Source organism: Sus scrofa, chromosome 7 (genome assembly GCF_000003025.6).
Source record: "Sus scrofa isolate TJ Tabasco breed Duroc chromosome 7, Sscrofa11.1, whole genome shotgun sequence".
NCBI lineage: Eukaryota > Metazoa > Chordata > Mammalia > Artiodactyla > Suidae > Sus > Sus scrofa.
In genome coordinates this window covers 61,817,514-61,842,764 of record NC_010449.5, presented here as the reverse complement: position 1 = coordinate 61,842,764, position 25,251 = coordinate 61,817,514, and the positions used below count along the sequence as shown (strand labels likewise).

The 25,251-nt window shown below is 38.3% G+C and overlaps 1 protein-coding gene across 1 annotated transcript; it reads right to left on the bottom strand.

The window, feature by feature from the left end:
• Positions 14,805-17,077, bottom strand: CLEC14A (C-type lectin domain containing 14A). The gene has a single exon (XM_005666193.3). The coding sequence runs from the start codon at positions 16,707-16,709 to the stop codon at positions 15,228-15,230; it is 1,482 nt and encodes a 493-aa protein (XP_005666250.1). The 5' UTR covers positions 16,710-17,077; the 3' UTR covers positions 14,805-15,227.

The window sequence follows — 25,251 nt, the reverse complement described above, 5'->3', positions numbered from 1 at the left end:
TCTGTACATGTTGATGAGGGGAGGAATGGAAAAATACTTTAAGCCAAGCACAGTGCCCTAGTAATAATGGTGTTGGCCAAAGAGACACCCTGGGCACTGCTGAAGGACCCACAATCACAGCATTGGACAGTCAGGCCATCTGGGTCTTGTCCAGGCACTGAATTTATAGTTACTGCCTCCTGAGACACTGTAATTCCAGGAAAACTTACCTGCTGAGGTGGTTCATGTAAATGACATCTTCCCACCCCAGGCTCTGAGAAGGAGGCTTCCTGGTGACTTTAAGTATCTACCTATCTAATATCCATCAGCTGATACTGTATGCTCCCAGTTCTGTCATTTGAAAGAAATGTGAGACTTGGAAAGAGATCATTTAAAAAAAAACAATGACTAATACTCCCAGCTCCCATTACATCTTCATATCTTTTACCAAGTTACCTATACATGGCAAAAAAGAACAGAAATGTATTATTTTAGGAGCATCATTTGCTGTCCTTGGACATATTTAAATGCCTTTTTACCCCCCAGAATTACAGACTTGTGGAGATATTTTCTGGTTCGCAGCACTCTTGAATTACACTTACCCGTTTATAACACCATGAATAAGATTTCCTAAAGCCCTGAATAGATGTGGTCTTAATGGTTTATAAATACCACGATGAAAGCATTTCATAGCGTCCCGCCTCAATCTGCCACAAGGCCATTTGACGAGTGGAAGTACCTCTCTTCCAGGTAACAGTAATAAGTCTCTATAGTCACTATCTCATCATAGTTTTATGAGGCAGTTAATATTACCTCTATTTTACAAACAAAGCTAAAAGCACGTACATTTTTTTTCTAAGAAAATAGCTAGTAAGTATGTATAAGTAGAAATTTCTCTATTTCTAAGTAACAGAACTCTATTCTTAGGCCTGTTGATGACAGTAAACTTAATCTTGCTGCATTAAGGTAAATTCAGCTATTTCTGATTTTTCTTATTGCTTCCTGGTTAACTGGTCACTTTAGGATTTTCTTCCTTTCATTTTTTTCACTTATCCACAGGAATGATCTAAGTTCTAGAAAGTATACCTATTGCCCTAGCACTGGGGGTTAGATGCTTAACTCTGTGGTCACTAGATATGTCCAGCCTGGTATATGATGGGACAAATGATCTCCAGTGCTTTTTGGCCATCTACATCTGTGGCTACAAGGTACAAAGATCCCCTTGAATTTTTTTGTGTTGGGTCTCTTTGGCTTATTCAGTATCATGATTGCTCTAACTCTAAGGTTTCACAAGATCCACAGGCCACTCTTAGACAAAAGAAATGTCAGCTTCTCTCTCACACCATTCTGTATCGTTTCCCTCAGGTCTAGACACTTCCCTTAGACATTGCTACTCTACAGTAACAGCACTGTTTGACTGTGATTACAATAACAGCACCATGTTTGACTGTGATTTCTCTAAGAGGATTTTAATTTCCCTGGGCCATGCCCTAGGAGTTAAGTTATTAATTCCATATAGTCAATACCCCCAATATGTTCAGTTTCTATCACTCTATACCCCACACCAGTATTCATGCCCAGTGAGAAGGTGAGAAAATGCCACTTAGGGATATTTACCTGCATGCCTCTATTTCACTTCTATGTATTTTTTCCTCTCTTTCTGGTAGAAGTCTATTTTTCAAGAATTATAATACTTTCTCGATCTGTCCTCTGAAAAGGCCTAGAAACAGTGACCACCTCTATAGCAGTAGAATCCTAGAGCCCAGACTGCAGTCTTGAAATATCATCTTCCATTAAGAGAAACCAGGACTTCCTGGAGAAATGGCTAATTTCAGATCTGGGGCAGGAAAGATACATTAATAAGCTTGGAAAGTCTTGTAATGCCAGATGGCAAGGAAATCATCAAAGAATACCAGAATCATGCCAAAGAACTTACATCGATTTAGGAAGCGCCTACTGACAAAAGGTAGGAAAATTTCAGCTTCAACAATTTCAGCTTCAATAAAGATAAAAATGGCAAATGTTTAGAACCCATCAAAATGTTTAATTGTGTAATTTTACCCCAATAAAATATGATTGATCTCATCTTTAAAGAATTTTAAGGAAAATTCATTACCTAAAAAGCTGGTAAATATAAGGAAATAAGTATTTATTCTGCTTTCCACATGTATGAAATGTATAATTTGATAACCAACTAGTAAATGAGGGAAACTGTCTCCTTATAAAATGTTCCAAGTAATTCATAAAAAGAAATTTGAATAGTACCACTTTGTAACCCCAATAAATTAATGTATCTAAGCTTTAAGTATCAGTGGCTGCTAATAGTAGAGAAATAGAACAGACATTTAGTGCTTCTTGTTGAAAAATATGCCACTCCCTAAAGTCTTGTCATAGGGGTGGTAAATAATTCTGTTCAAGCCTCTGAATATAAGTACCAATTTTCAGAAAATACTGGGAGCAGAGGAAAATGTCAAACTGCACCATGAGTATGAAATCAGCAAAATTCAGATTGTGGTAATCTTTACAGGTCAAACACTGCACATTCTTCAATATGAAAGTTATAATAAAAAGGAATGGCATGGAAGGGGAGCATATCTATAGATTAAAAGATCTTGAAAATTTAAGGTTAAAAAAATAATAGGATGTTCATACAACATGCTACATCCCCCCTAATGGAATACTATGCAGCTATAACAAGGAATGAGGAAGATGTATGTAAACTAATGATTGGTTTTCAAGATATATTTTTACAAGACATAAGCAAAGTACATAGGATGCTACCTTGGGTGGAAACAAAAATGGGAAATAAGAAAATAGTTATGTAGCTCTCATACTTTTAGAACAACAGAATATAAGTATAAATAAAAGCAATAAGAATGAGGAGGACCAAAGTAGAATATAGACAAGTGAACTTAATTGCATTCCAAATTAATAACAATTACCAAACTTTGGATATAATATATTGATTATACTCTGAATCTAAATTCCAAAAAGAGAGTTCCCATCATGGCTCAGTGGAAGCAAATCTGCAAGTATCCATGAGGACACAGGTTCAATCTTGGCCTTGCTCAGTGGGTTGAGGATCCGGCATTGCCATGAGCTGTGGTATAGTTCACAGATGCAGCTTGGATCTGACATTGCTGTGGCTATGGTATAGGCAGGCAGCAGTAGATCCAATTTGACCCCTAGCCTAGGAACATTCATATGCCATTGGTGCTGCCCTAAAAGACAAAAACAAATAAATAAATTCCAAAGAGAACTGTACACAAATACTGTTCTTTAAAATAGTGGATTCTTTTTCATGGAGATATGAATTAAGTTTTTCTTTTTTCTTTTTTTTGTCTTTTTGCCTTTTCTAGGGCCACTCCCATGGGATATGGAGGTTCCCAGGCTAGGGGTTTAATCAGAGCTGTAGCTGCTGGCCTACACCAGAGCCATGTCTGCAACTTACACCACAGCTCACGGTAATGCCAGATCCTTAACCCACTGAGCAAGGCCAGAGACCTAACCCGCAACCTCATGGTTCCTAGTCAGATTTGTTAACCACTGCGCCACGTTGGGAACTCCAGATTAAGAATTCTGAAACTACTTTTTGTGTATTCTGGAATTGAACAAATAAGTACACACACATTGCTGGAAAAAAAGGGGTTATAAACAAGGAAAGGGGGAAGAATGAAATACATTCTGGATGTATGACTGAAATTGTAAATATTAATATGAATTCATAGAATATATAGAAGTTGATATAGTTGTGTACATATATTCATACATAAAAAATTTCCTAGCTCTGTCTGCTGAAAAGACCCCAAAGCAATGCCATTCCAGTGTCACAAGCACATTTAGCACTCAGATATTGATTTTTAAATACTATTCTTCAGTTAAAGTAAGCCCAGGCTCCTTGAAGAAATGACTGATACTAATAGGCCTGGGGCAGGGAAATGAAAAGATGAGCCTATACCAAAAAGTAAGGGATTGCTCAAAAGTGATATGGATATTTCCGAAGGATACAGGATATAACTAGAAAGGACATTCATTGACCAAGTCTGGGATAATTTGGATAATAAAATCACTAAAATTATAATATATTAAAACCATAAAATAAAATAGGAACCTCACTAAAATCTGGAATAAGCCAAGAATGCCAACTCTCACCACTTTAATTCAACATAGTACTGGAAGTCCTAGCCACAGTAATCAGACAAAAAAGAAAAGAAAAAGAAAAGGTATCTTGGAAAAGAGGAGGTAAAATTGTCACTATCTGCAGATGACATGATATTATATGTAGGAAGCTCTAAGGAATTCACACAAAAAATGTTCAATCTGATAAATGAATTCAGCAGAGTATCAGGATATAAGATTAACATTCAGAAGAAATCAGTTTCATTTCTGATATTAACAGTGAAATATTATAAAAGGAATATAAAAAATGCCTTTTAAAATCACACCCCCCAAAATCCTTAGGGATAAACCTGACCAAGGAAGTGAAAGATTTATAGGCTGAGAAGTTAAAAACATTAATCAAGGAAAGTAAAGAGGATTCAAAGAAATGGAAAGATATCCCATGCTCCTGGATTGGAAGAATTAATATTGTTAAAATGGCCATACTAACCAAAGCAATGTATAGAGCTGATACAATCCCTATGAAATTACCCATGACATTTTTTATAGAACTAGAATAAACAATCCAAAATTTATATGGAAGCCTAAGCAATTCTGAGGAAAAAAAGCAAAGCAGGAGGCTTAACACTCCCTGACTTCAGATAAAATTGCAAAGCCACAGTAATCAGACAGTGTGGTACTGGTACAAAAACAGACATACTGATCAATTGAACAGAATAGAGAGCCCAGAAATAAACCCAGACACCTACAGTCAATTAATCTTTGACAAAGGAGGCAAGACTATAAAATAGGAAAAAGTCTCTTTATCAGGTGGTACCAGGAAAACTGGAGAGCTGCATGTAAATCAATGAAACTAGAACATACCTTCTAGTTTCACTGATTTTCATGGATCATGCCATGTACAAAAGATAAATTCAAAATGGCTCTAAGACTTAAAAATAAGGTACAACACCACAAAACTCTTCCAAGAGAAGACAGATAAAACATTCTCTGACATCAACCATACAAATGTTTTCTTAGGTCAGTCTCCCAAGGCAATAGAAATAAAAACACAAATAAACCAATGGGACCTAATCGAACTTAAAAACTTTTGCACAGCAAAGGAAACCATAAAAAAACTATAACAACAACCTACAGAATGGAAGAAACAGTTGCAAATGATGCAACTGACAAGGGCTTAATTTCCAAAAATATATAAGCAACTCATACAACTCAATAGTAAACAACCAAAAAACAAACAACCAGTCAAAAAATGGTCAGAAGACCTAAATAGACATTTATCCAAAGAAGATACATGGATGGCCACTAGGCACATGGAAAGATGCTCAACATCACTCATAGTGAAATGCAAATCAAAATTACAATGAGGTACCATCTCACACTGGTCAGAATGACTATCATTAATAAGTCTACAAATGACAAATGCTGGAGAGGGTGTGGAGAAAAGAGAACCCCCCTACACTGTTGATGGAAATGTAAATTGGTACAACGACTATGGAAAACAATATGGAGGCTCTTTAGAAAACTAAATAGTCCTGGGCATATATCTGGAAAAAACTATAATTCAAAAAGATACATGTACCCATACTTTCATTGCAGCACTATTCAAAATAGCCAAGACATGGAAGCAACCTAAATGTCCATTAGCAAATGAATGGATTAAGATGTTTCATTAAGAACAATGGAATAATACTCAGCCATTAAAAAGAATGAAATCATGCTGTTTGCAGCAACATGGATGGAACTAGAGACTCTTATACTAAGTGAAGTAAGTCAGAAAGGGGAAGATAAATACCAAATGGTACCACTTATATGTGTAATCTAAAATATGGAACAAATGAACCTATCTATGACACAAACACGACTCACAGACATGGAGAACAATCTTGTAGTTGCCAAGGGGGAGGAGGAGGGAGTGGGATGGACTGGGGTTTGGGGGTTAGTAGATGCAATGTATTACATTTAGAATAGATAAACAATGAGGTCCTACTGTATATTACAGGGAACTATATCCAGTCTCTTGGGATAGACCATGATGGAAGATAATATAAGAAAAGGAATGTATTTATATGTATGACTGGGTCACTTTTATGCACAGCAGAAATTGGCACAACATAGTAAATGGGCTATACCTTAAAAAATTGAAAAATGCATATAGGAGTATGAGTCCATATTGTTATGTAAGTAAATGAATAAACGAATGGTTAAATTAAAAACTCAAATAGAAGGAAAGCTCTTCCTCACATAGAAATCCAAATAATAAACTAAAAATAGAAGTAATGATAAAAATAGAAAACCATCTTTAATGGGAAATTGAGGAAATTTGAATAAGATATGTATAATTGATAATAGCATTATATCAATGGTAATTTCCTGATTTTTATCATAGTATGGTATATAAGATGTTAACATTTATGGAACCTTGGTAAAGAGTATTTAGGAATTGTTCTATTTTTGTAACCATTTTGTAAGTTTGAAATGGTTTCAAAATGGAAAAAATGTAAACTAAAAATATTGAAGTATAAATTGTGTAAGAGTACAATGTCAAGGGATGCAGACTTGGATAATACAGCCATAAAAATGTAAGAAAATGATTTCTGTACATGTCAAGACACAGGCTACTTTTAGATTGAGGAAGGGGCTGTGACTGGGATGGGGCATGGGGAAAGGCTCCTGGGGTGGCTGGCAAAGTTCTAGTTCTTGATTCTGGGGTGATGGTTATAAGGCTGTTCCCCTCATAACAATTAACCAAGCTATATGTTTGCTCTGGGTAGCTTTCTGTATCTGTGTTTTATTTTATGAGAACAAACAAGTTTAAAAAAAAAAAAAAAACAGGACCAGAAAAATATGCTTTGGCTTTTAAGATTTTTCTCTGTGATATAAATATCAAAAACCTATTTTGGAACTCAAAAGCAATGATTTGACTTTTTGCTCTTAGACTAAACAGCCTCTTTTAATGATATAAATATCATTGACTCAATAGAAGGGGAAGGGGTCCTCCAAGGAAGCAGGCAGTAAAAAGAAAATTTCTGTAATAGCTCAGAAGTTCTCCCACCACAAGGAACTGAACCACCACAATATGCTTTTAAATGAGGGCTTTGTTCTTATCATCTCTCCCACCACCATTGTACATAGTTTTTAGTTGTTCTTCAGCTTATCCTTGACATGCTTAAGTAAACATGTTATAGAAGTGGAGGAACAGGCGTTCTTGCCATGGCATAATGGGTTAAGAATCCAACTGCAGTGGCTTGGGTCACTGAGGAGGACTAGGTTCAATCCCCAGCCCAGCGCAGTGAGTTAAAGGAAGCAGCACTGCTGCAGTTGCACTGTAGGTCACAGCTGCAGTTCAGATTCAGTCCCTGGCCGGGGAACTTTCATATGCCAGGGGTGCGACTAAAACAATAAAATATAGTAAAATGTAAAATAAAATAACATATAATAGAAGTGGAAGAACAAGACTATGGCAAAACTGTCAAGAGGACATGGCTATGACAGGACACTTCAAAATCCCTATGAAACTTACTGAAATAAAATACTGCATTCCTGCTCATTGGTTAAGTACCCGCTATGCTCCAGACACTGCCATACAATGGGAATGGAGAAAAAAATAAACCCTTGTTTTGAGGTACATACAATTGTATAGAGTGGTTTGCAAACTTTACTTAAAATCAGAATTACCTGAGTGAGGTTAAAACATATCTATATAGAGAGATTCTAAAGCCAAATCTCTAAAGACTGATTTAGGAGGTCTAGAGATAGAAAGCATTTAAAAAATATTTATATTAAGTAAATATATATATTTACTTAATATAAAATACCACTGATGATTTTGATGAGGAAGTAGGCTTAGAAACCACTGGTGGTTAAACTGTCACTAAATCAAGCCTATGGCAGCAAATTAGTTGGCATAATCAACACTGCTACCACCCCTCCCTATTGCTCTTTTCCCATTCTCCACTCCCCAGCCCTGAAGAAGCCTTGAAAAACAGCAGAATTGCAAGCAGGGTAGCTATGAAAAGCATCAGCCTAGCGGCCACTAGATAAATCAAAATGGGTTTGGAACTTTCAAAGGAGCCCTACCTACAGAGAATTATCTGTTTACTTGCCTATAATTGTGTCTCCCCCAAAGCATATATTTAATCTTAACTCCCAGTACCTGTGAATGTGACCTTAGTTGGAAATAGGATCTTTGCAGATGTAATGAGGTTACTGAATTACACCCATACTGAATTAGGGTAGGCCTTAAATGCAGTGGCAGTTCTAGTCTCCCGAACTGTGAGAGAATAAATTTCTGTTGTTTTAAGCTACCCAGTTTGCAGTAATTTGTTACAGTAGACATAGGAAACTAATAGAGGTGGTGATGACACTAGAGCAGATTGGATAATATAGAGATAAAAATAAAAATTTGAAGAAAAGAATGTTCACTGAAGGCTTTGCACAACTCCAACATATTGCTGGCACTCTAGAAAGGCAGATGCATGTGTAAGACTAAGCACTTGCCCAGCAAAGATCTGAAAAGGCCCAAATGTCTTCAATACTGGATGATGCTGAATTCCTGAAAAAGCAAGAAGTAAAGCCTATGCCAGAACTGTAAACTGAGCATTAAGGTCCAATACATACACAGAGCCCCTCCAAAAAAGGCAGAGATTATCAGCCTAATCATTTAAAGAAACCTTTGTTTAATCATTAGCTGACCACTAAACTAACTGAGCAGAGTTAGTTAGTTCAGTGGTCACACATGACAGGGAATACAGGCTTTTCAGAACTGATCAAGGAAAACAACCAAGCATACAGCAGTGGCAACAACAAACCATGGTGTGGCTGTTGGGGGATGGATTTACAGATTTGCGTATTATAACACTTCAGATATCCAATTTTCAACAAAAATGTATGAGCAAAGAAAGAGGAAAGCAGCCACAGGAAAGAACCTTGAAAGCAGCAGGAGAAAAATACCTCAATATACAAGGGATGCTCAATAATAAGTTAGACTTTTACCAGACACTATGAAGCCCAGAAGGCAGTGGGATGATTGAAGTGTTGAGAAATAAAGACCACTGACCAAAGCTTCTATATTTAGCAAAACCATCCTTCAAAAGTGAAGAAAAAATTAAGGTATTCTCAAATAAACAAAAGTTGAGAGAATGTCACCAGCAGACATGCCCGGTAAAAATACTAAAGGGAGTCCTTAGTATTAAAGACACTAGCCAGTTACAAAACCACACGAAGATATAATGAGCACTTGTAAAAGTAATAGATAAATTTTAAAAAAGACAGTAAAATGTGTTTTTCTTTCTTTGCTTATAATTTTTTTCTTTCTTTTTATGGCCACCCTTACAGCACATGGAAGTTCCCAGGCTAGGGGTCGAATTGGAGCTGCACCTGAGGCCTCTGCCGCAACCATATCAACACTGGATCAGAGCCAATTCTGGGACCTATGCCGCAGCTTATGGCAACACCAGGTCCTTAACCCACTGAGTGAGGCCTGGGATCAAATTGCATCCTTACAGACTATGTTGGTTCTTGACCCGCTGAGCCACAATAGGAACTCTTGATTATAACTTTTAAATTCTCCTATCTGATTTAAAAGATAACTGCTTAATAAAAGAGTGATTATAAAACTGTGATACTGGGCTTAGGTTGTGTAAAATTTAATCTGAATGGCAGTAATAGTACAAAGAAGGAGGGAAATTCCATACACTTTTAGTTAGGCTGACCTCCATCCCCCCAAAAGAGATATAGTTATATTGGAGAAAAATTGTTGTTGGAGCAGTTATTGAAGTTAGTTTGTATTAATTCTAGCTATATAGGCTTTAAAGTCTTTATTTTTATTTATTTATTTTTTTTGTCTTTTTTTTTTTAGGGTTGCACCTGTGGCATATGGAGGTTCCCAGGCTAGGGGTCGAATCAGAGCTGCAGCCACCAGCCTACACCACAGCCACAGCAACCCAGATCCGAGCCACATCTGTGACCTACACCACAGCTCACAGCAACACCCGGATCCTTAACCCACTGAGCGAAGCCAGGGATCAAACCTGCAACCTTATGGTTCCTAGTCAGATTCATTTCCGCTAAGTCATGACAGGAACTCCATAGGCTTTAAAGTCTTTAAATTAAGATATTAATTGTAATCCTTAGGGTAGCCACTTAGAAAAAAAATTTACAAAAGTAAACAGCAAGAGAATTAACATGGCACTCTATAAAATATTTATTTAGTACAAAAGAAAACAGTAATGGAGGAATATAAAAGACAGAAGATGTAGGAATCAAACAAAATAGTATATGTAAATCCTGCTTTTAAGCAATTACATTAATCACAAATGTGTTTAACATCCATTCAAAAGGCATAGATCAGAAAATGGATTAAAGAAAATAGTCCAACCACTACTGTCTACAAGAGATACTGCAAATTTGAGGGCATAAAAAATTGAAACATAAAGGATATAAGAAGATATACCAAGCAAAAAGCAACAAGACGACAGGTGAACTTGCTATACTAATATCATGCAAAGTAGAATTTAAAACAAAAGTTACTAGAGATAAAAATCAAGGAGTGTTTTATAAAGATAAAAGGGTGTACACATCAGGAGATGTAATCATAAACACACTGCACCTAACAAGAGAGCTCTAAAATATATTGAAAAACAACCCTGGTAAAAGTATGTAGAAATAGATAATTCCACAATAAAAATTAGAGATTTCAATAATGACTTCTTTAATAATGTCCAGAACAGCTAAGAAAAAGATCAAACTAAAATAAAATACCTTAAAAACACTATAAACAAACTAGTCCTAACAGACTTTTATAGTATACTCTACCCAACAATAGCAGAATACATAACTTCTCAAGCACTTACAGACCATTTCCTAGGGTAGATCATATGCTAGTCTCTGTGACAGACCATAAAACAAGTTTTGATCAATTTAAAATGGTTGAAGCCATACAAAGTATATTTTATAACCACAATGAAATAAAATTAAGGATTTAAAACAAAGAATTTAGGGATGGGTACAAATATGTGGACATAAAGCAACAATCTCCTAAATAAATATTTAAGAAAAAAAAAGGGATATTAGAAAATACTTTGAGATGAATGAAAAGAAAACACAACATACCCAAACTTATTGGATGCCCCTAAAGCAGGAAAATTTATAGCTATAAACAGCTATATGAAAAAGGAAGGCCCTCCAAGTTAATAATCCAACTTTCTACCCTAAAAAATTAGACAAAATAGAACACAAGTGTAAAACAAGGATAAAGATGGAAATAATTAAAAACTAGATAAGAAAAAAGTTAGACAATAGAAAACCAATAAGGAAAAAAAATCAATGAATTCAAATGTTAGCTCTTTGAAAAGATCAACAAAACTGGCAGACTTTTAATTAGAATGACCCCATCCCCAAAGGTGAAAATGTACTCATTACTAAAATTAGAAATGAAAGGACATCACTAACGACCCATGCAAATAAAAAAGAATTATATGGGAACAGTTTGGAGATACCTTAGAAATCTATACAGAGAACTTCTATATGACCCCGCAATCCCATCCTTGGGCATATATCCAGACAAAACTCTACTTAAAAGAGACACATGCACCCGCATGCTCATTGCAGCACTATTCACAATAGCCAGGACATGGAAACAACCCAAATGTCCATCCACAGATGATTGGATTCGGAAGATGTGGTATATAAAATATATACACAATGGAATACTACTCAGCCATAAAAAAGAATGACATAATGCCATTTGCAGCAACATGGATGGAACTAGAGACTCTCATACTGAGTGAAATGAGTCACAAAGACAAATACCATATGATATCACCTATAACTGGAATATAATATCCAGCACAAATGAACATCTCAACAGAAAAGAACATCATGGACTTGGAGAACAGACTTGTGGCGCCAGATGGGAGGGGGAGGGAGTGGGAGGGATCAGGAGCTTGAGGTTATCAGATACAATTTAGAATAGATTTACAAGGAGATCCTGCTGAGTAGCATTGAGAACTATGTGTAGATACTCATATTGCAACAGAACAAAGGGTGGGGAAAAAATGTATACATATAAGAGTAACTTGATCCCCATGCTGTACAGCAGGAAAAAAAAAATAATTATATGGGAATACTATCTATGAATAATTGTAAATACCAAAAAACTAAATAACTTAGAAGTAATCATTAAAGTATTTAGAGGTCATGAGACATTATTCAAACAATTCATGAAAAAAAAGTTACTTTTACTGTACTTGCAACTTCTGTATATATGAAACTGCCCCCCCAAAAAAAGAGAGAAAGAAAAGAAAAAGAATGATACCATGTCAGGTTAATACTATTCACACCAAGGCTTATTATTCACTTATGATGGAACACATAATGTGAGAAAAAAGACTGTATACATGTAAGTGTAACTGGGTCACCATGCTGTATAGTAGAAAAAATATATATAAATAAATGATAAAAAAATAAAATTAAAAAAAAATAAAAAGAAAGAAGGAATCCCAAAGTTCAAGTGTTAATGGTTTACTTCAAATCACTGGCAAAATTCAGTAAAGTACAGGTCTCTTAACATGTGTGCATACTCACAAATACCTGAATTTGTGATGTAGAGCAGTTTCAGAACTGCAGTGGAGGTCATTAGAAGTGACCAAGTCAAGGAACTGAGAGGCACAGGCATTGAAAGAGTGACACATAAGGACTTGGAGACTGTAAGATGATGGCAGGACTTATGCTAGAAAGAAAAACTGTAAATTAGGTTCCAAGTTTTCCTTTTAAGGAAAACTGAACAGTTAGCTATGAGTGCAGGGACAGAGAATTTTAAGTAGGAAAGAAAGAAACCTCAAAGAGGTTGGAGAAATAAGGAAATGATAGTGGAGAAGTAGTCCAAAGGAAGAACAGTAACCTTAACCTTAGTTAGTTCTTAAGAGATCATGCTTGGCTGGCCTGATTCTGCCATGGATTCAAAATATTATGGAAAACATCACAGCCAGAAATCAAAGGAAATTATGCGAAGCTTGGTCTGCAATTTCTAGCTGTCAGGAAGTCAAATATGAAAACATATAGTTTTCTCTAACTTTTTCCTGATCTACTCACATGGGGAAATAATAGGGAATGACAGCTAAGTAATTGAGCTGACACCTATTTATTCTTTGCTAGGGCATTTGCACCCTGAGATTTGAGATTTGTAATGCTACCAGTGGCATGTTGCATAGTAAGTTAATGATGCATACTCTATTGCATTGTAACAATGATACAAGGGTACTCTAAGACAAAGTGTGTGTATACACATTCACAAGGACAGATATAAATACTTCTAGATATAGCTAATTCTAGATATAGGTAATTTACAGTTCAGTTATAGATGGAGCTATTTTTCAAGTTACAAAAGTAAGCACCATGTATTCTATTCAAATAGTTGCCTTCTCTATAGAGAGGTCATATGGTAAAGAACAAAGATAAAACACCACAACTTAGGTGAACTGAGACACTCTGAGAAGATGGGGACACTGGGTAAGCCATTTACTTACCTGGTTTTAGTTTTGCTTGTGAAATGACTTTATGTCAATTCCTCTGAATGTTGTTAACTCTAGCTCATTTCTGACGTTATTTAAATATAACTATTTAGACATGTATTTAATATATGAAGAAAATTACCTATTATTTTATTCTTTTCATGTTACAATACCATATGTTATATATGCATACATACATATATATCATTCACTATATACTCAAGAACATCAAAATGATTTTTACAAAAATTACAGTATAAACTTTTCCCTGTTTCCAGTCTTCCTGGTTACTCAGCTTGTTTCTCTGTCTCTGTCCCATGCACCAACCCCACGCATTTAGATTTAGGTATTAGCATATTAATAGAAGTGGTATATCTTCTAGGGGTCTCAGTCCTAGCAGATAGCTGATTATTATTATTATGTCTTACATTTTTTAGAGGAATGCTCCATTTCAATAATTCTATAATACTCCAAGTCATAATGAGAAGATAAATTATTTGTACTTTCCACTTATTTCTTATACTAGTAGTTCTTATGGAAAGCTGCTTACCTGATGCCTTTACCATGTAGAATCATGTTAAACTGTGCTCATCCCACCCCATGTATGGTCACTGCACACACTTTCATTAAAAGGCAAGGAAACGGTTTGGAATTCAAAGTTTTCCATGGATTAAACAGTGCAGAAGAACTTAGCAACTTTGGAGGAATTTCAGCTTACTTTTGCTTTAATGTACCCAGAAGATTTCTAATCAATACTTAGCATCAACATTTTAATTGAAAATTAACATCACCATAATTGGAAGTGAGGATTGGCATCCTGATGTTTAAGAGAGGGCTATTTGGCTGGGGAGGTCATTACACAGGAGAGCACAAATATTGGAAGAGGAAAACACAAATCATTTGTTTCCTTGAGCAAGGACACACAGTAAACACTTGAAACTGGTGGTCAACTATAATTTCCTTCTAGAGCCAGCAACTCTGGCAACACTACAGTTTGGATTTATAGCAGAGCACACAAATAACAATGACTTTGAAAGTGAAGTATGAAAGAACCAAGGAAAAAATTCTTAAAATCTACTCCTCATTTCAAAGACCTCCCCCGTCAATCTAAAAGCAGGAGGCACCCAGGCTGCTATTCCCAGCATGCCCTTCAGTGTTATTCCTGAACAAGTATCCTCCAGGAAACCAGTGATATTCGAGTCTGGGTTATCAACAATCCTTTATTTTTTTGCCTGGGGACTTCAAACCAACATATTTGTAGCCTGAACAATGTAGGCAGATTTCCTTTCCATTTTGGTAGAAAAATAAAATAAAAAAAATTTTTTCTATTTGCTTCCAGTGTCTTAAAAAGTTCAATCATTTCTTCAAATCTCCCAGAATAAACACAAGAAAATACCTGTCCCTGGCTCCTGAATACTACCCTAAGGCACTTCCACTTCCTCCATCTTCAGGGAAGGAGTGTCCAGTCCAGATTTGGCTCCTCAGTGGAGGAGAGGGAATTTAGGGGAAGGGGAATTTCTGTAGGAATTATCAGTTCCACAAATAAGTTCTTCTCCTTTTCCCTTTTCATTGGAAGTGAAAAACTCTGCTCACAAGTGTTTGCTGTTTTCAGTTTCCCTATGTGTCACCAGAGCCAAGAGAAGACCCTGGCCGCGAAGCTCCCTCTACTCTGTTCCACAGACCACAGTCCTCCACCTTCACCCCGTTCTCTGTGCAATGTGCGGAAGTAGAGCTCGGAGCAGTGGCCTCAGCATCACTATCCGTGCCCTGTGGGGCCAAAGGCCCCTTTCTTGGCTGAGGAGAAGGGCTCTTGTGGAAACAGAGTTTGAAGAGCCCCAGCACCGTCACGGTCAGTATCACCAACACTACCACCGCTATGCTCACCAGTATGAAGACCACGGTGGAGGAAGCATCGAAAGCCTGGGGATTGTCAGAGTAAGATGTGGAATTAAACTTGGGAATCACAGTTCCCGAGGAGGTGTTGTCGGCCTTTGACTCTGTTAGAGGAGACATGTGAAGGGTAGATGTCGTGCTCTGGGCTCCCCATCGAGGAATCTCCTCGGGAATAGATGTTGCTGAGCTGCCTTGTTCAGGGGCATGGGGTAGCTCTCCTGGCTTCTCCTGGACACTGGGTGACCACGTTCTCTTAGGTACAGCGCTGGCTGCAGTGGCTTGCGGGTGCCAGGTGGGCACCCTCGTCCCCCCAGGGCCTGGCTGTCCTTCCCCTTTGGTTACACAAGAACGTCCATCCTTCCCCAGCATGAAGCCTGCAGCACACTCGCAAGCAAAGCCTCCCAAGTCGTCTAGGCAGTCAGGGAGCTCCGAGCATTTGCCAGCTCGGAGGTACCTCCCAGGACAGGGACAGAGCACGGCCCCTGAGGGTATCCCGTCCCAGCGTGCGCCGACCCCATCCACCCTGCAGGTGGCTGTGATGGAGAGCTGTCCGGGGCAGAGCGCACTCACCTCGGTCCCAGGGGGACTGAAGTCCAGTGCTGCGCTGTACAGCTGGAAGGGCGCGCGGTAGCTCAAGTTAGAAGCGGCCCCAGGGCGCGGAGCGGGACACAAGCCCTCAAACTGATACTTGCACAGGTAGCCGTTGGCACGTCCGTGGCATCGCATCTCCTTCCAGCCTGCGGGCTCAATTCCCCCAGTGGCCTGGAGTCCTGCGCAACTCCGAGCGGTGCAAGAACGTTGGGGCTCCTCGACCCATTGCAGCGTGTCACTTTCCGACTCGCCGACGTCGTCGGGGGACAACCAGGAAAAACCCCGCAATGGCTCATTCTCCAGGGTGCAGTGGGATCGTCTGCGCTCCAACGCCACCCAGAAAAGAAGGTCTTTGGAGCCCCCTCCAGGTCCAGGGCCCGCTCGCAGGAGCGTGAGAACCGCACGGAGCTCGGCGCCCCCGCGCACCGTGCTGAGTACCCCGCCCCGTAGGTTGCAGGCCTCCTCGGCCATCTGGCGCTTGAAGGTAGCATGGTGCAGGCTGTAGCAGGCTCCCGAAGCCAAGCAGACCGCGCGATCGGCAGTGGGGTGCTCACCACCGCCGGGCCGGGGCCAGAACGCCTGCCAGAAGAGGCACAGGGCGAGGGTTGGCCTCATCTTGGAGGCCCAGCTCCTACAGCTGCTCCCAGCTTGGATCTGTCCCGCCCGAGGGCTTGGAGCTGTCCCTAGAGCTTGGTCACCGCCCCCCACAGCTGGCTTTCCCCCGCACCCCGCCTCATCCTACTCCCTCCCGGCCCCTCAACCGCCAAGAATCCCCGCCAGGGTCCTGGCGGCAAACGGCTTCCCTTGGGCCGGGACAGGAAATGTGTCCTGAGTTCTGCCAGGCCCCGTGCAGCCCTAATTTATTCTGGGGTCAGGAACACAGCTGGCGCCAGGGCACGGGGAACGAAGTCCTCCACCAGAAGGTCAAACACCCTGCGTAGAGCAGGAGAAAAAGAAACTTTCGCCACTGGGAAGAAGTGTATCCCTCCCCCCAGAGAGTTTCAGAACCTCGGATCTCTGAATACTTTAGCCTAATAGCGAACACTGGCAGGAAGGGCTGGAGAAGAGGAACTTGCTGACCGCCCACGCCCGCCCATTGTGTTTGGTCCAAAGCCATGGAGTTGGCCGCACAATTTGTAGACGGGTCCAGCCTTTGTCCTGTACTGTGGAGGAAATAAATGTTGTGAGACTTATAAACATCTCTCCTCACTACCAGAGGCAGCGCTATGTAGCTGCCAGAGTCTTCCCAGCTCTGCTTCTCTGTGCTGTCGAGGGAGATTCAGGCGTACTAATTGCTAGTCAAAAGAATTTAGGAGTTCCTTTTGGGTATATAAAGGGGAAAGCCTGCTTCTTTGCCAACGCTTGCCTTATATTTCTTTCTCTTTGAAATGGCCCTATTGGTTCATTCAGGAAAGGAAATGTATTTCTAGGCCTAAATGAAAAATAATGGCCATAGACCTTAAATTATGTTGTTTGGTTTCCTGACTGCTATATTGGCTGAGAATTTCTTCAAGCTTATAGGTTATATATAAATGATACTGTGACCTGTTTGAGAATAACTACCCAATGTGTAGATTTTATCCTTGAACTATTTTAATATTTTCTCCTATGCTTATGTGCCAATATTTGTAGCAGTAAGTTGTAAAAGTCCCCTCTAAGGGAAATGAGAGCTAAAAATCCTTAAGAAATTAAAATATTATAATTTGTATTGCATACTGTAAGAAAAATGCTCTGCTGCTTAAAAATAAGTGAGCCATTTTCTTCAGTGTTCCAATGAGTGTTTTTAGTATAAACACTTCAATGCAACTGAAAGTAGCAAGGAATTAAAATCAAGTAAAGGAAGGAACGTCAAACCACACTATCTGTGAAAGGTTTTCTTGCAATTTAGACACTGTGCATTATTTTAGAAAATCTATTATCTCTCTCGGTTCACAGTGACCAGATAAGTTGCAATCAGAAATACATAAGGAGTTTCAACTAAACCCTCTTCACTATCCATGCTGCTTGAAAGTTGCCACTCTGTGGGTAATGCCCACCATGCTGCTTTTAAACTCACTTGTTCCGGATTGGATTGTTCTGGGTAGTGAGGAGGGGTAGGAAGGAAGTTTTCAGGATCACATCTGTGTGCTCCTACCCCATTTTAACCACTGCTTTCTCTCTCCTCTTGCAAATTCTACATATCTTAACAAATGATAGTAAACACCAAGGATAATCATCATGCTTACTTTGCTTTTGCTGACTGTGGAGTTTTGCAGCAGGTGTTCTCTCCTACCCCTGCTGTTTCCCAATTTGAAGGACAGGAGTTCCCGTCGTGGCGCAGAGGTTAACGAATCCGACTAGGAACCATGAGGTTGCGGGTTCGGTCCCTGCCCTTGCTCAGTGGGTTAACGATCCGGCGTTGCCGTGAGCTGTGGTGTAGGTTGCAGACGCGGCTCGGATCCAGCGTTGCTGTGGCTCTGGCGTAGGCTGGTGGCTACAGCTCCGATTAGACCCCTAGCCTGGGAACCTCCATATGCCGCGGGAGCGGCCCAAAGAAATAGCAAAAAGACCAATTTGAAGGACATTCATTAGTCCTTCATTTCAGATGCCTGAGAATCATCTTAAACATGACTTTGCATTTAAATTAATGCCTTATGAAAAAGGAACATGAAAGTCTAGAAATCTAATTGAGTGGATTTTAAAAAAGACCTAATTACTTGGGCCAACGCTATATACCTTTGCTATCCAATGACTGTGTGTTGGTAAATGTTTATGTAGTAATGTGTATTTTCATAAAATAAAACTTCTACAAATCTAAGTAGTCAAGGAAAATCTCTTAGATGTTTTAAACATCTCTTGAGATGAGGTGAGGTTTTCAGGGTAAGAAAGAATGATTGAAAAGCTTACAGTGAATATATATATCATCTCACCCCCTGGCATCCTGCCTAGGGAGGTGGGATATTAGAAGAAAACATAGTGGCCATAATGACTGCATATCACAGTCCTGGCCATGTCTGAAGAGATGTGAGAGGAGTTAGAAAAAAAAGTTAGCTTCAACTAAGACCTATATCATTTTGTTATTAATTACTTTGTATTGATCTGTTTATATCTAACACATTTTGAAATATAGTAGTATACTTGAGAAAACTAGAAATGAAGGAATGTTTTCATTTTTATTATTTATTTATTTTTATTAACAGCTCACTTGATGGAACATTTATTCTGGCAGCTGTGGGTTTAGTGCTCATGGCTGCCCCTGTAGGTTAGTCTTACTTATGTGCCCATTTTTCAGATAAGAAAACTGAAATCTAGTAATCATGTATATAGTTAGAATGGGGTCAAATGAGCAAGAATGAACCCAGGGGTTCTGAACCTAGTGCCTGTGTTCCTTTTTTTTTCTTCTTTTTTAATGGAGTTAAAATTCACATAATGTAAAACTAACCATTTTAAAGTGTACAATTAAGTGACTTTTAGTACATTCTTAATGTCAGGCAACCATCATCTCTATTAGTTCTAAAACATTTCTATCATTTCAAAAGGAAACCTTATTCCCAGAATGTAATTTTGTGTGTGTGTGTGTGTCTTTTTGTCTTTTTTAGGGCCACACCTGCGGCATATGGAAGTTACCAGGCTAGGGCTCTAATCTAAGCTGTAGCCACTGGCCTAGGCCAGAGGAACAGCAATGCAGGATCTGAGCCATGTCTATAGCTCATGGCAATGCTGGATCCTTAACCCACTGAGCGAAGCCAGGGATTGAACCTGCAACCTCATGGTTCCCAGTTGGATTCATTAACTACTGAGCCATGATGGGAACTCCCTAGAATGTAATTTTAAATAATGTTATTTAAGATCATTATAGGATATTATTTTACCTTAATTAGATTCCAAATATTTAAAATTCTGACAGTAACAAGTGTAGATCCACAGCCTCTTTTATATGTTACATTATGAGAGAAACAACTTTGCAAAAGCTTGCCATATTTTCCTAAAATTGAACATTTACATAATCTTGACTAGTACGTCAGTACCTAGGTATATACTCAGAAAAACTCTTGCATATGTATAAGACAAGATAAATTAAAAGATGTCAATATCAGCACCGTTGAAAAAAACAGAATGAGTCCAAATGTCCCGCAAGAGATGGTAGATAAATAACCAGTGGTACATGCACTCAGTGAATATTATATAGCAATCAAAATGAAGGAAATATAGCCACAAGGAACAATATGAATTAATCTTATCAATACCATGTTAAGTGACAAAAATTCCAAAAGACTACACAGAATCTGATATTCTTTTTGTAAAATTAAAAAACCGTTAAATATATATTTGTACATTTTTAGGGAAAATAGTTAATACAATGAGATAGAAGGAACCATGAACATAAGATTGTTGGTGATGGATCCTTTGGGTGGGAGAGAGAAGAAGGATGAATTGGTAGAGAAATGGTATTTGATGTGGGCTGCTGTTAGATTCCTAGCTTTTGTTTTGGATAGGGGTTTTGTAGGTGGTTATTCCATTATTAAAAATAAATAAATAATTAACAAAATTAAAAGTGGCTTTATCTGGACAATGAGAGAATGACATGAACCAAAATTTATAATTAATCTGACTCTGAGCAGCTGAGTTCCAAAATGTAAAATATAAGTCAAGATGCTAAGTATATTTTCAAGAAATGTTGTCAGTATATTTCCCTTTGATCCTTACAGTTTTTCCAGGTCAACATTTCTAAATTTAAGCCAATTATTAATCTGAAAAAGTATAATAAAGGAAATATTTCCAGACGCTTCTAGACTTTTCAGACAATCTGTGTATTATTGTCAAGAATCACATATAGTATTTATTTGCTCACTGATTTATACAAAGCCATCAAAGAACTAGAGAGGGTATAGAAGGAAAATAAGTTTACTCCAACATTTTCATTTAATTATTAACTTTAAATTATCGAAACAAAGATGGAGAAAGTTCACTAATCACATCCCAAGTCATCTCATAAATATATAAAGTTGTTGGTCTTCACTGAACAAATTCCATTATTGTTTAAAGAAAACAACATCTGGGTCTTAGCATATTTCTGAGTTCACCAAAAATATATAAAAATACTTCAGAGGAAATTGAAAAGAAGACAACATTCCATTAGGAGAACATGGCATTCAGAAGCTAATCTAAGTTAGAGACTAAGAATTGTGATGATTCTTTGCCTTTTAGAACAGTATTGGACCTTAACAAAATGATCAATAGTCAATATCTTTATATTTTTAACTAAGTAAATTTTAAATTCGAAATCTCATGTGTCCATGAAGCGCTTAATGAATGATAAAATCTGGTCATTTTATTTTTTTTGAAAACAACTTCTAATCGTCATTATGTAATGACCCAATCAAGATATATGATTTGACTCTTAACCTGACATATATAGGTTCATAACCTAATAACTTCATATCCAGCTGAATAGATAGAGACTTCCTTTAGGTGGCATTGTATTTAAGTTATCTGCATACATTTATATACAGTCAGTCATTTAAGAAATGACAGGTACTCTTTTGGTTTAGTACAGAAATAAGAAACTTTAAAAACCATTAAACTTTCAGCTTTCAAACTGCTCTCTAAACAAAGGCAGTGCTGACCATATTCCATGTACCCTGGAGGTAATATAAAAAAATTATTCTCTTGTGGTGGCCATTACAGAATTAGTACATGTCCTCACTGCCAAGTTTATAATCAAGAAATAATGGAGCAATGACTCATGCACACAAAAGGCTTGTTATAATCCAAATGCCTAGCAAGTTCTAAAGTATAAATATTTATTTTACCACTCAGATATTTTTTCCAAATTGCCTACAGAGCCAGTTTATGAGCCACTCTTGAAAATTAGTCTCATTACTTTAAAATCACACAAATACACACACACTCTCTCTCTCATATCTTACCCAGACTTTTTTCTGACCGATCACAGTGAAGGTGAAAACAGTAGGGTTAGTTAACATCATCCAGCAAACAAATAAACTACAGTTGTATGGAGGTGGGGAATGATGGGTGAGTTGCTGACCTTTTCCTTAATTAAAGTTTGGCATCTATCTGATCAGATCCATAGAACTTGGAGTTCATTATATCCTGGTCCTGGCCCCTTTTCTCTTCCCACCAGATACTGTCTACTTCATGTAATTGAATCACATATCAGTCCATGGCTTTGGATATCATCTCTATGCCAGTGATGCCCAAACATATCCACACTCTATTCTTCTTGACTAAGCTCTAAACTCATGTGTTCACTAGGGACTTATATACTATATCTCATAAATATTTAAATTCCCATTTCCTAAACAGAACTTTGGTTCTTACCTCCTGAGCCAGGTTCCCAACTTGCTTTCATCATTTCCATTAATGCCACATCTGTCCCCCAAGATGCTCCCCCACCAACTGGTTGGGTTTTTTTCAGTTATATGTGACAGAAATACTGCTCAAATTAGCTAAATGCAGAAGGGGATTATATGATTCGTGTAACTGAGACAAATCCTGGAGTAGTCCCAATAGTCAAATGGAATACTGCCGGGACCACAGAAGCCAGGAGATGAATCACAAAAGGATTTGTCACAATCTTTCTCCCTTTCTCTTCTCTCTTCATGGCTGTATCCTCCCCTGCTTCCTCCTTTCTTCAAATGACCTGAACAAGACCACTGGAAGTTTTCATGTTATACCCTTATAACATTCCAGTAAAAGAGAGCCTTCTCTAGCTCCATTAGCAAAATCTCAAGAAAAGATTCTGATCAATCTAGCTTCAGTAGTGTGCCAGGCATTTCTTCAATCACTGTAGCCAAAAAGATAGGACCCTGTGATTAGTGATTTTTTTCAAGGGGGAGAATCTGTATCAGTTAAATGTAAGGAATATTCGATTCTAAGTCTACAGTATATTTTGAATAGATCTAGTTCTATGTCTTCACTTTGATCATCCTAGTTGGCCCCTGTCCAGGGTCTTCTCACTTTTCTGCCTGCATCATTCTGGACCCCACGGAATTCACTCTTTACAGACTCATCAGGATGATCTTTAATAACCTTAGCATGATTTCATCTCTATCCTGTGTATATCTCTATTTCTCTTAAAGCTCAAATCCTTACTGAGACCTACAAGGCACTGGCTTCTAAGCCCCTTCCTAGCTTTATCCTCCAGCACCTAAGTAAGCTATTTCAAGGCAACCTAATCTCTATTTCCCCACCAAGTAACTCTAACCCTAGTCTCTTTCTACCACACCAACCTACTTTGTTTTCTTCATAGCAATTATCTTGTTCATTTATTTGACTGTTTTTGCCTGTCTCCTACTCAATGTAAGCTCCATTAAAAAGGCAGTACTTGTCACAAATGAGTACATGGATATGACCGAATCTACCACCATTCTCCCCCTTGCTCATTATGTTCCAGCTACACTAGCCTGTTCTGTGTTCCTCCAGAATACCTCATAATTCTTAGACAATTTCTGTTTACTGAAATCATTTCTTTCTTATCTGTTTGATTTTTTTAAATTATGTCTTTTAAAATTGTGGAGTAAAATGTATATATAGAAGTGCCTAAAATACTGATGTATGATTTTACAAATAACCATGAGGCCACCATCCAAATTAGGAAATAGGGCCATTTTAGGATTACCACTTCTTTGGGATATTTCCTCTCTGCTCTATTCAATCCCAAGGCAACTTCCCTTACAATTCTCTGAGGTGAGAAGAGTTGGGTTTACTGCTGGTTCACCCTCATCCTCATATTAAGGATGCAGCTCAGCTAACTGATAGGTTTCCTTGGGTTTAGACACTTGTCCTTTTCTCCCCATGAGTTTAACAAAACAGAAGTTCTAGATCACTAGGATTGGCAGCAGATGTCCCAGGGTAAGAGTAAGTGGTCTCAGTGCTCACTTTAGGTTTTTGTGTTCTTTCTTCCCTTTTAGAATTCAACCTGGCGTGTGTGTGTGTGTGTGTGTGCGCGCGAGCACCTATGCACATATATGAGAGCATAATATATATATTTCATTATTGTTTGTTGTCTCCTTTGAGAGAGTTGATTTCTTAATTTGGGTTCCCTCAAAAGCAAACCCTGAGACAAGGTTTTGGAGCCAAGTCATTGATTTGGAGGTGAGGCCAGAAGTCGTTAGCAAGGAGTGAGATAGGGAAGTTAATATAAGAGTTATAGTTCTGGGCAGTTAGGGATCACTAGTGCAAGGAACTGAGAATCTATGAAACCCAACTAAGTGTGTCTCACCGAGGGGTGGTAAAGCTGGAGTATTTATTTATAAATTCCTGTCCCTCAAGCAAGCAGCTCCAGGGTATTTTTCCAGCAATCCCTGAGCCAGTCATGCATACTCCAATATCCAGGGAAATACCTTCAGGCAGAAAGACACCAAAGACATATGTAGCATTCACTATTATTGGTCTCAATAACTTAGCCTGCCATGTTCTAAACTCTGAAGGTTGTGGCTTCAACATCCCCTCACCAAGCTCCAAAGTGTATATGGAGCCCACACTAAATTTCATCTCATGTATCCTTGTACTTTTTCTTTTACATGACCTATCACAAATGGAAGCATACCATTGTTTATTTATGGGATGAGATATCTGTGTCCTCCAGTACCTTATTACTCAAATGCCAGCAACACTGGCATTAAAAGGAAGTAATTAGAAATGCAGAATCTCAGTACTACCCCAGACACAGTGAATTAGAATTTGCATGCTAACAAGATCCCCAGGTGATGTGTATGCACATTAGAAGTTTGAGAAGCATTGCTCTGCCAGACTGTATTTTCTTGGGGGGTAGTGGTTGTGTCTCTCTTCTTCAGCCTTTATCCCAGGTCCCTACTAATGTAGCTAAGCTATAGTAGGCACTCAAGATATAACATACCACACGGGGCACATGTGTGTTGGCACATGCATACACAGTACTCACATGATAAAGTGCCAGTGACTTGGCAAAAATGCTGAATATTAGTAATTAAACAAACAGAATTTTCTACATTTTTGTCATGAATCAGGTCATTATACCATTGGTCCAGCAGTTCCAATCCCATTGGTTAAATGTGTTACCCAGTAAATTGATCCGCAGAACTAGTTTAGGACCTGTTTACTAAGAAATTCTTACTGTAGCAAAAGCGGCACTTTTATTTAGGTCTCTGAACATCTTACTGTGGTGCCTGATCCA

Excerpts from the sequence above, each read along its gene's own strand:
- CLEC14A (XM_005666193.3), bottom strand. The coding sequence starts at position 16,709 with ATGAGGCCAACCCTCGCCCTGTGCCTCTTCTGGCAGGCGTTCTGGCCC.